This window comes from Microcaecilia unicolor, chromosome 1 (assembly GCF_901765095.1).
Source record: "Microcaecilia unicolor chromosome 1, aMicUni1.1, whole genome shotgun sequence".
In the NCBI taxonomy this organism is placed as follows: Eukaryota; Metazoa; Chordata; class Amphibia; order Gymnophiona; family Siphonopidae; genus Microcaecilia; species Microcaecilia unicolor.
Genome location: NC_044031.1, coordinates 197,555,158 through 197,566,839, shown reverse-complemented (window position 1 = coordinate 197,566,839; position 11,682 = coordinate 197,555,158). Strand labels below are relative to the sequence as shown.

The window sequence follows — 11,682 nt, the reverse complement described above, 5'->3', positions numbered from 1 at the left end:
GCCCCCATGAGGTCATCGCCGCCGCACTCCCCCTCCACTGGACCCCCCTCCGCCTTATCGGGCCCGCGCAGCGCCTCTCACCTCTGTGTGAAGGCGCTGCACGGGCAAGTAGATCATCTGATCGCTGCGAGTCTTCAGGACGTATTGCCTTTCCTGACCTGGGCCCGCCCCCTTCCTACGTAAGTAACCTACGTAGGTTACTTACGTCAGAAGGGGCGGGCCCAGGTCAGGGAAGGAGAGACGTCCTCCTGAAGACTCGCAGCGATCAGATGATCTTCTTGCCCGTGCAGCACCTTCACACAGAGGTGAGAGGCGCTGCTCGGGCCTGGTAAGGCGGAGGGGAGGTCCGGTGGAGGGGGGAGCGGCGGCGACGACTTCAGGGGGCGGCGCATGGGGCGGAGGATGGTGGGAGCGGAGCTGTGGAGATGGAGAAAGAGAGAGGCAGGAAGGGAGAGGGGCAGGGGCTGCTAAACTTTTGATTTTGTTTTGATTTTTCATTTAATACAGGGAAAGCGGGGAGCGCGGCGACCTCGGGGGGGGGGGGGGGCAAGGCCGTCCATACAGGCGCTCCTGACGAGCGCCTTTGCCCCTCCGATCCTTTTTTTATTTTGGTTTGAATTTATATTTTAAGCAGGGGGAAGCGGGGAGCCACGTGTTGTGGGGTTTTTTTTTGTGGTTGTTGTTTGACGTTTGTGGCATGCACAGAGCAGCCAGCATAACGCTGGCTGCTCTGCACATGCTTTAGGGGCCGATTACCAACGGGGATTACAACAGTTAACGCATCTGTAATGCATTGTACTTTACAATACCGCACCGAACATGTGCGATTTTTTTTTTGGTGCATTCTTCATTTTTTCAAATTCGGTAAGCACTTTTAACGTTGTAGATTTTTTACATATGGTGATGCATCTGGGCCTGAGGGAGAGGAAAGCTAAAACAATAAACTGAAACAACTCAAGGCAACGGCCTTACCCCAGATGGCACAGCGTTAGAGCAGGAGAAGCAAACCAGGTGGGGGGAAGTGAGGGCAATCAGTCTCATGCTGGGAATACCAGCACACACACACACACACACACACAGGACCAGATGCACTAAACTTAACGAGCCATTAACGAGCAAGCAGTAAACCGTGGCATGCACTAAAGGCTTCACAGAGCCATTTCCGATCACAGTTAGCAGCTAACGAAAACGGAATGCAGATGATCCAAAGGCTATTATAATGAGATGCACTACGGTTTTTCTGATCCCCTTACCATGAAAATCTAACGGAGGTCTACAGCTCTCGTGGGGCAATCAGAAGAAAAAAAATGTCATCATGAACGTCCTTTGGACATGCTTCACCTGGAAAAAAAAACCCCACACCAAAGACGTTCTTTTTGGACGTCCTAAAACCTGTGCCACCCGAAAGGAAGATGCCGCACCGCTCACCCCCTCCACGGCCTGCTGCAGGAAGGCTCCGATGCAGCTCGATCCTAGCAGGAGAGTGCAGTTGAGGACGTTCATCCAAAAAGACGTCCTTTTTGGACGTCCTCCCCCCCCACCGCAATAATAAAAACGGTCTTTTTGGACGTCAGCTGAGACCTGGAAGTCTCTTATCTTCTCACCTTCTATTGAGCACCTTTCCGAGCATCAGGTAGGTCTCTTGAACTGTCAGGTCCTTAAACAACAACCTTATTTGAGTTTCTTTGTTAACGAGCTGCGGCTGATGGTGGAGGCGGTACTTTTTCTCTCTATTTGGATGTCTTTCGATTATGCCCCTCCTCCAGGTCTCTCTCAGCCAATCACAGTGCGTTTAGCTGATACCATTGACAGCTAAACGCACTGTAATTGGCTGAAAAAGACCTGGAGGAGGGGCATCGGACATGCTGCGGACAGGAAGAGATCGTTCCCTGATCCCCGGGATGTGGGAGAGAAGGCAGAGACGTCCTCGGTCCCCTGCAACTTGCTGCTGGAGGTAGGCGAAGGGGACTTGTGATCATTTACACACACACACACACACACACCAGATCTTTTTGCCCCCCTCCCCCCTTCATTGTTCTGGTCGGAGAGCCAGGGCTGGGTTCAAGGCACATGTGGCTCCTGTCATCAGTCACAGTTCTTCTGCTCCAAGTGCAATCCGGAGTGGCAGTGCTCCTCTCGGATGCACGTGCCCAGGCTCCTGCCTCCAGCTAGGCTCAGTGGCCTCCTCTGTCGCCTCTGTGCGCAGATACTCGTCGGAGACATCCCTTTGTTTTTTTTAAAGTGAAGGGACGTCCATAAAGAACGTCCTAGGCATGCGCAAGCGCCAGCATAAATGCTTGGCTGCTCTGCGCACGCTCGCCTGGCCGACTGTTTAACAATGGAATAGAGAATGCAAGTGAACTACAACGAGCAGCTCATTTGCATTCCTTTTCCTTGATGCATGCCAGTTCCTTACCGATTCGCTAAGGGAATCGGCAAGGGAAGGGCTCTAACAATTTTTTAGTGCATCTCCCCCAGAATCAGCAAGCACCAGGAGTTAGGCTAATACTCCAACGTGAATACAAGCGCCCAAACACAGGCTAGCTTCAGCAAAGCAATCAACGCCAAAGCAATGATTGTAGGGAAGAGGCAGGATTAAATGGATCAGGCTTCTGATGGCTGCTGGCTCAGCCCCTGACAAGGCAATCAGGAGTGAGTTCCAAACCTTCCCCTGCCTATCTAGCAGAATCATAACAAAGTGTACTGCACCCACTAAAACTGCTCCAGGGACCTGCATACTGCTGTGATGGACCTGAGTATGACATTTGAGGCTGGCACAAAATATTTTTAAAGATGTTTTTTGAGGGTGGGGGGGGGGGGGGGGGGGGGGGTTAGTGACCACTGGGGGAGAAAGGGGAAGTGATCTCCGATTCTCTCCGGTGGTCATCTGGTCAGTTTGGCACCTTTATGTGGCTTGGTCGTAAGAAAAACAGGTCCAGGTAAAGTCGTCCAAGTTCTTGTCAGGGACGCCCTTTTTTCCCATTATGGGTCGAGGACGTCCATGTGTTAGCAGGGGTGTATCTGTGTGGGGCCAAGGGGGCCTAGGCCCCCGCAGATTTCGCCCTAGACCCCCCTCCCGCCGTCAACCCTCCCCCACCCTCGCCATGGGCTAACTTTGCTGGCGGGGGACCCCAACCCCCGCCAGCTGAGGTCCGCTTCCTCCTGCCGCTGCCTTTAAAAATATTCCTTCAGCTGGCGGGGGACCCCAACCCCCCGCCAGCCGAGCCGAGGTCTTTTAAGTTCTTCTTCGTCCTCCATGCTGTTCAAAGCTGCTGAATCCAGTTTCGGAGTCACGTCGCAGCACGTTGTACGTGCAGGACGTCAGACATCACAGAAACAGAGCAACTTTGTATTTCTTAACATAGTAACATAGTAAATGACGGCAGATAAAGACCTGTATGGTCCATCCAGTCTGCCCAACAAGATAAACTCATTTACATGGTATGTGATACTTTATATGTATACCCAAGTTTGATTTGTCCTTGCCTTCTCAGGGCACAGACCGTAGACGTCTGCCCAGTACAGTTCTTGTACTAAGTTCTGAAGCTAATCGCAGCCCCTAAAAATTTACACTCCAGCCCATCCCTATCTATTCAATCACAAACACTATCTAATCTTAAAACACTAATCTAATCGGAGTAGAATAAACCAGGAGGAAAAAGCCTCAGATCACCACCTTTTTTACTGGAGCGGGCCGAATTGGCAGACATTTATGAATATGTTAAGGTGTGAACTGCTCACCGATCAGCGATGGTTTGTGCTCAAGGAAGAGAGGAGTAGAAGGAAGGATGAATCAGGAGCCGAGGAGGTGGAAGAAGTCTTCCTGCTGGTATGTGGGAAGAAAAATTCCACTTGCCCTCCCTCAAAGGGGTGGGGGTGGGTGGGGGAGGGTTAGTCAGCAGTCTATCACAGTGTGGGTGTGGTGGGGGGGGGGGGGGGGGGGTACCCAAGCTTATGCTCTTCAAGGAGGTCCTTCGAAGGCCTCTACCTTTCACCGTGTGTGAATGGTAGGCCTTTGGCATTTTGTCATCAAGTTATGCCTCGAGGTCCTAGGCTTGGGAGGTTTGGATAACTTGCCCTTGCTGCATGGGTGTGGCAAGGGGAAGATGTATTGGTAAGGTTTATTGTGGACAACCTTGTTTCAGATGGCAGGTAGTCCAGTTTCCTTTCATTGGTTGAACGTTTAACTCGAGTAACTGACTTAGAACCACCAGACGTAGCGGAGAGACTGAATGAATTCTTTGCTTCGGTCTTCACCGAGGAAAGATTTGGGTGGGATACCGGTGTCGGAAATGGTATTTCAAGCGGACGAGTCGGAGAAACTTACTGACTTTCACGGTAAACCTGGAGGACGTAATGGGGGCAGTTCGGCAAACTGAAGAGTAGCAAATCTGGACCGGATGGTATTCATCCTAGAGTACTGGATAGAACTGAAAAACCAGCTTGCGGAGCTACTGCTAGTGATATGCAACTTATCCTTAAAATCGAGCGTGGTACCGGAAGATTGGAAGGTGGCCAATGTAACGCCCATTTTTATATTTCAATTTGTTTATTAATTTTCACTTTTAACAAGAATACACTTGTTTTGAAATACAGCAATAATTGGTTAATCAAAGTGTAATAATTCTTCATATAAATAATAAAGCAAGAGAAAGTATTAACATACTTTTCAAATCTTATCAAACAGAATAATCATGCTTCCTTAGACCTCATTTAAAATCATGAGGCAATCAGAGTTAGGGAGAATTTTTCATTTCTATATACAAAAGAAACTTGGTGGCATAATACTCCCATTTACTTAAACTGTTTACAATGCTTAGAATCTAGAAATGATTTAAGACTTCTGGTGAATAAAGGTATATTAACCTGACCCAGCCTAACTAAACACTTTACACGGGTAGGCAAGAAAAAACAACCCACCTATCTCTAAAGTTCTTACTTTCAATGCTAAAAAGGCTTTCCTTCTTTGCTGGGTCGATTTGTAACATCAGAAGATTTGTACTTTTACCCCACCAAAAGAAGTTTGTAAATTTTTAAAATAGAGTCTCATAATATTATTCAAGTCCTGTTCAAAAATGAAAGAAACTATCAAAGTTGACCGCTCTGCTTTGTCATTCCACTGTAGATTCTAGTATTGCTGAAATATTTTCAAGGTCTAAATTAGCTTGTAATTCGTCTTGTTTTTTCCCTTTCCTCTCCTCTGGGATTAGGAATATAGTAAATCTTATTTACAGGCGGCATCGCTTCCAGGGGCATTTTTAAGACTTCATTTAAGTATCTTTTAAACAAGTCATAAGGATTAATCCCCGGGAGTTTGGGAAAATACAACAGACGCAAAGTTTATCTTCTGTTAAAGTTCTCAATTTGTTCAACTTTCTTCGAATATCTGCATTGTCCTTTAACCAGACCAAATTTAAATTCTTGAAAAGAATCTGCCTTTATTCTGAAATCAGTTACTTTTTCAGCAAAATCTGTTTTTTTAACTGGTGAACTTTAAAGTTCAATTCTTGGAATTTTTTTTCAAAAGCACTCACTGGCTCCTGATGTTCGTTGTAGTGTCGCATCCATTTTATTCAGCATTGTCCATATCATTGCAAGATTTACCTCCTTCGATGTTCCTATTGATCTTTCTTCTGCTTTCGGCGACTTCCCCGACGTTTCCCGCCCCTCACAAACAGTTTCGCACCGCAACACTTCCGGTAGGGCGTCTCTGCTCATCGGGCTCCGTCGTTGACGCCGGGCATGGAGGTTTCTCAATTGCAGGTGGAGAAAGAATATTTCTTCGCCTTGCAGGGCCTCCGCTCCCCAGAGAACCTGCTAAAGGCTCCGTATCTCCGTGTTGTGTGGGGAGACTGGCACAAAAAGCGCCCGATACCCGACTGAGGCACCATAGGAGTCGAGGTAGGTGGGGGAGCTACCCGCGTTACCCCTTTTCGTTTTGTATGTGGCATTCTGCTTAGAAGTATTTTTTCTGCCAAATCGGGCTCAGAGCTGCTTTCTGTGCGACTTACTATGCCGCCATCTTGGATCGCCCCCGTAACGCCCATTTTTTAAAAAGGCTCCAGGGGAGATCCGGGAAATTATAGACCGGTGAGTCTGACGTCGGTGCCGGGGAAAATGGTAGAGGCTATTATTAAAAACAAAATTACAGAGCACATCCGAGGACATGGATTACTGAGACCAAGTCAGCATGGCTTTTGTGACCAATTTACTTCAATTCTTTGAAGGAGTGAACAAACATGTGGACAAAGGGGAGTCGGTTGATATTGTGTATCTGGATTTTCAAAAGGCGTTTGACAAGGTACCTCATGAAAGGCTACAGAGGAAATTGGAGGGTCATGGGATAGGAGGAAATGTCCTATTGTGGATTAAAAACTGGTTGAAGGATAGGAAACAGAGAGTGGGGTTAAATGGGCAGTATTCACAATGGAGAAGGGTAGTTAGTGGGGTTCCTCAGGGGTCCGTGCTAGGACCGCTGCTTTTAATATATTTATAAATGATTTAGAGATGGGAGTAACTAGCGAGGTAATTAAATTTGCTGATGACACAAAGTTATTCAAAGTCGTTAAATTGCGACAGGATTGTGAAAAATTACAAGAGGACCTTACGAGACTGGGAGACTGGGTGGCTAAATGGCAGATGATGTTTAATGTGAGCAAGTGCAAGGTGATGCATGTGGGAAAAAAGAACCCGAATTATAGCTACGTCATGCAAGGTTCCACGTTAGGAGTTACGGACCAAGAAAGGGATCTGGGTGTCGTCGTCGATAACACACTGAAACCTTCTGCTCAGTGTGCTGCTGCGGCTAAGAAAGCGAATAGAATGTTGGGTATTATTAGGAAAGGTATGGAAAACAGGTGTGAGGATGTTATAACGCCGTTGTATCGCTCCATGGTGCGACCGCACCTTGAGTATTGTGTTCAATTCTGGTCGCCACATCTCAAGAAAGATATAGTAGAACTGGAAAAGGTGCAGCGAAGGGCGACTAAAATGATAGCGGGGATGGGACGACTTCCCTATGAAGAAAGACTAAGGAGGCTAGGGCTATACAGCTTGGAGAAGAGACGGCTGAGGGGAGACATGATAGAGGTATATAAAATAATGAGTGGAGTGGAACAGGTGGATGTGAAGCGTCTGTTCACGCTTTCCAAAAATACTAGGACTAGGGGGCATGCGATGAAACTACAGTGTAGTAAATTTAAAACAAATTGGAGAAAATTTTTCTTCACCCAACGTGTAATTAAACTCTGGAATTCATTGCCGGAGAAAGTGGTGAAGGCGGTTAGCTTAGCAGAGTTTAAAAAGGGGTTGGACGGTTTCCTAAAGGACAAGTCCATAAACCGCTACTAAACGGACTTGAAAAAATCCAAAATTCCAGGAATAACATGTATAGAATGTTTGTACATTTGGGAAGCTTGCCAGGTGCCCTTGGCCTGGATTGGCCGCTGTCGTGGACAGGATGCTGGGCTCGATGGACCCTTGGTCTTTTCCCAGTATGGCATTACTTATGTACTTATGTACTTATGTACCAATTAACAAAGCTGCGGCCATGTTAAATCCAAATAAATGTTCTGATGTTCAAAAAGGTTGTTTTGGTGTCTCATTGTTTGGGAGGGGGACAAGTCTTACATCCCTTGTTAGCCATTATTAAGATGGACTTGGGAAAAGCGACTGCTTATATCTAGAATGAGTAGCATAAAATCTGTTTTACTTTGCCAAGTACTTGTGACCTGAACTGGCCACAGCTGGAATCAGGATGCTGGGCTTGATGGACCTTCAGTCTGTCCCAGTACGGCAATGCTTATGTTCTTATGCAACTGCTTATGCATTGTATTCATATGCAGTGAAGGGGTTCGTTTTATTTCTGTAAAGAAAACTGTGCAATCATTTTAAAATACACTATGACTGATTATAGAAAATGATGAAATGCTATGCTATTTTTTTGTTCTTAAAGCTAGATGGATGGCCTGCAATATTTATAAAGCAAATAACAAAAAGCATTGTAAATAATAACAGCAGTAATAGTCCAGAGAGAAGTAATTTAGGAACAAGCTGCAGCTCATTTTGGCAGTATCAGAATTATTTTCCAGCTGAGGGGAACAAAGTGGGAAATCTCAGATACCACAGGTTTTTTTTTTTTGTTACATTTGTACCCCGCGCTTTCCCACTCATGGCAGGCTCAATGCAGCTTACATATTGTATACATGTACTTATTTGTACCTGGGGCAACGGAGGGTTAAGTGACTTGCCCAGTTATAATTTTGTATCAGGAAATTAAAACTAAAACCAATACCAATTTTTAAAAATTCATCTACCAGCTTTCCCTTTGTCATCACTCCACATATGCAGCAGTGTGACTGCTGCACAGAGGAAGAGGGGAATAGACAATGAAATACATCAGATTGGAGGAATACAAGAAGTCCCTCAGCCAGCGAATACCAGAAGCTCTGTATTACTATTAAATAACACTGCCCACCATACTGTTAAATAGAACATGGGGAATGGGGGAGGATAGTCTTCAAAGTTTTGTGCCTATGTTTGCAGTTATGTGCCACCCAGGGACAGGAAAATACCTATTGAACCTGAGTGTAAGTGACCTTGAACTTGTGAGAAAGACATGAGCTAAAACCAAATCCCTGCTATGGAAGGTGCGGCTCTGCTTATTCCGAGGTACAGGTTGCAGCAGGGCTTCTCTGGAGAGGGGAGGAGGGAGAGCTCTGCCAAGTGCAATAGCCGCGGGCTGTGACAGACGCTTCTACCTGCAGAGAATGTGACACTGAGTGGAAGATTACAGGAGTCAATAGCAGATTTTATAGTCTGATGTGAAAAGCCCTTTCGGGCTTAGGGTATTGATGTGTGTAAAAGTCTCAAGAGGTGCTAGATTACAAAAAAAAACAAACACACACACAGAAAATCTAGCGGCAAAATAGTCTGGTAAAATTGCACACAGGGGCGCTCCTTTTCATGAAGTCACTTCGAAACCCCACGGAAAAGGTAACCTTTCTCCTCAGCAAAAGTGCCACCCACTTCCTCCTCCATCCTTTGTAAGCAGGGACAAAGCTGAGCGGCAGATGCTCCCTGCTAAAGGCTCCCTCACGCTGCCACGTTTGATTTGCCTTTGACAGGAGCTCCCAGCCCGAGGATATCACAGATTTGGGAGGAGGGAAGCACAGCAGCGACAACAAAAGCCCAGAGGAGGGACGGAGAGAAAGCAAATGGGATGGAGGCAGTAAAGTGAGCTGAGAAAGCCCCGCGACGTTAGTTCAGCAGCAGAGGCAAGGAGAGGGAGCTGCTCGCTCGCCCCGATCCCTTCTCATGCACCTCCTCGCCCCTCCCCCTCCTCCTCCTCCCTGAGAACGAGCCATGCTCCGGGGGCTGCTGGCTGTGCTCACCGCCTCCGCCGCCGCCTGCTCCCTCCTGGACCCCCAGCCGCCGCCGTCATCCCCCAACGCCTCCCTGGAGGAGCCCGATCTTCAAGAGGAGGAGGAGGAGGGGAGCAGGGCCACCCTGCTGCTGGCGGAGCCGCCCGAGCCCGCCTGCAACGTGAGCGTGCAGCGCCTCCTGCTCACCTCGCTGCTGGTGCGCTGGAGCGGCCCCCGCCTGGGTTTCCAGTGTGACCTGCTGCTCTTCTCTAGTGCCGGCCCCGGCCGCGCCGCCTACGCAGCCGCCTACTCGCGTGCTGCCCCGCCCCTGCTCATCGAGCACCCGGCGCTGCCCGGGCCGCAGCAGGAGCTGAGGCTGTGCGTGGGCTGTGGCCGGCTGGGCGGGGGCCACCGGCGGGGCCACCAGCACCTGCCTGCACGGGGAGCGCCGGGACTTCTGCTGCCTGGACTTCAACCTGGAGGAGCTGAAGAGCGAGCAGGGCTGGAGGCTGAACCGCAAGCCCATCGAGTCCACGCTGGTGGCCTGCTTCATGACCCTGGTCATCATTGTGTGGAGCGTGGCGGCTCTCATCTGGCCGGTGCCCATCATCGCTGGGTTCCTCCCCAATGGCATGGGCAAAGGCGGACGAGCGCCAAGTGACTCTTTGGGCTGCGAAGCAAGAGAGGCATTGGGGTGCTCTGGAGACATTTTGCAACTCCCTTCTCCCCTCTTCAAAGCCCTGGCCTCTGGGATTCACTGCGACCCCCCCCTTTGTACCTGCCAAAGTTCTCCAGCAGCCAAGGGATTTACTTTGGCTTCTCTTTCTTAAGGGGGTAAAATCCAAATCCCTTTCTATTTCGAATACTTGTATTTTTAAAGTTATTGAAGTGGACACTGTCCTTGCAAGACGATGGAACAGTTGTTGTGATACAGTGAAAGAAGATCTCACTCGACTTCATTGCTTGATCTTTGTCTTTTTTTTTTTGTTGTTATATAGAAAGGCTTTTGGTAGAATTTAAATATCTGATCTATTGTTATAGCAGAAAGTTTTATAAACCTTTTACATACATTTGACATTTGAATTCTATTTGATGTGGTTTTTAGGCTATGTTGGAATACTTTGCTGTCATGCAGTATTTATATTTCTAGCTGGAGGTTATATACAGTTTTTTTTTCAGTAGTGTTTGTGGAGGATTCTGTAAAAACTCTCCTTGGTGCTGAATCCAGCATCCAGTGACACTGTAAGAGTTGCGTATGCTTTGTATTTGCTTCCTCAGGTAATTCTGATTTACAGGTGTGTGTACCATGGCTGTGTGATATGTAGTAGCATTTTAAATATGCAGAGATGCCCCTTCCCGTGTTATTTCTCCCTTCTACATTTGGTGATTTGGCTTTTTACAATTCCAGTGACACCCATTTCCAGTCAAATATTTTCCAATGTAGAACTAAAGAATTTATATTGTGTCAACGCAATGAACTCACAAGGTTCTACAGGTAGTATTATTGTGTTGTGAGGTAATATTTGCTTTGCTGAGGACCACTGAGTTCCTAATAAAGTCACAAATGATGGTGATCGCTTCCCAGCCTTGCTGCTTGTCTCCCCTCCTTTCCACACCTATTTCTAACCTGTGGTTGTAGTTGCACTGGAATAAGTAAGGCAAACCTAGACTTTCTTTCTTTCTACTTGATTTTACTATCTAGAAAGCTTTGCTAAATCAGGGCTTCTTTTACAAAGCCACTCTACCGATTCTCGGTGCGGCAAATGAAGCACGGCTTTGTAAAAGAAGCCCTCAGATCAGCTTTCAAATTCTTTCATGAATACACTGAGGGGTCCTTTTACTAACCTGCAGTAAAAGGTGGTCTTAGAGCGCCCTTACATGGATACTTGGGTGAATCACTTCATAAAGGCAGTTAACAAATCCCAATAAATAAATAAGTAAATATTTCCCATGCACTAGGGTCATTTTTGCCATAGCCACAAAATGGCCATTTAAAATTTTTTATTTTTATTTTTGTATTAATGGCCATTAGCGCAAACCCATTTTTAAGGATGACTGTGTGAGCACTTTCTGCCACTCATTTTGTAGGTGGTAAGGGCTCACTCGATATTCCTGTGCTAACCAGTTAGCATGTGCTAATATAGATGAGTCAGCTGTTTAGTACAGGAATGCCCAGTCTCCATCCCCTGACATGCCCCCTACAAAAAAAAAAAAAATTAGCATACAGTTAGCACAGAGGTCCTCTTACTAAGTTGCAGTAAAAGGGGGCCTGTGCTAGCGTCAGCAAATGTTTTTGATACACACCGAGGCCCCTTTTTAC

The 11,682-nt window shown here is 47.2% G+C and overlaps 1 protein-coding gene across 1 annotated transcript; it reads left to right on the top strand.

Annotated features, from left to right (window-relative positions):
* The first annotated feature begins 9,090 nt into the window (after nt 1-9,090).
* TMEM158 (transmembrane protein 158) lies at nt 9,091-10,113 on the top strand. Its single transcript, XM_030189997.1, is given in 3 exon segments — nt 9,091-9,791; nt 9,793-9,995; nt 9,998-10,113. Coding segments are annotated over 3 exon segments (657 nt in total). The 5' UTR covers nt 9,091-9,363; the 3' UTR covers nt 10,024-10,113.
* The last annotated feature ends 1,569 nt before the right edge of the window (nt 10,114-11,682 follow it).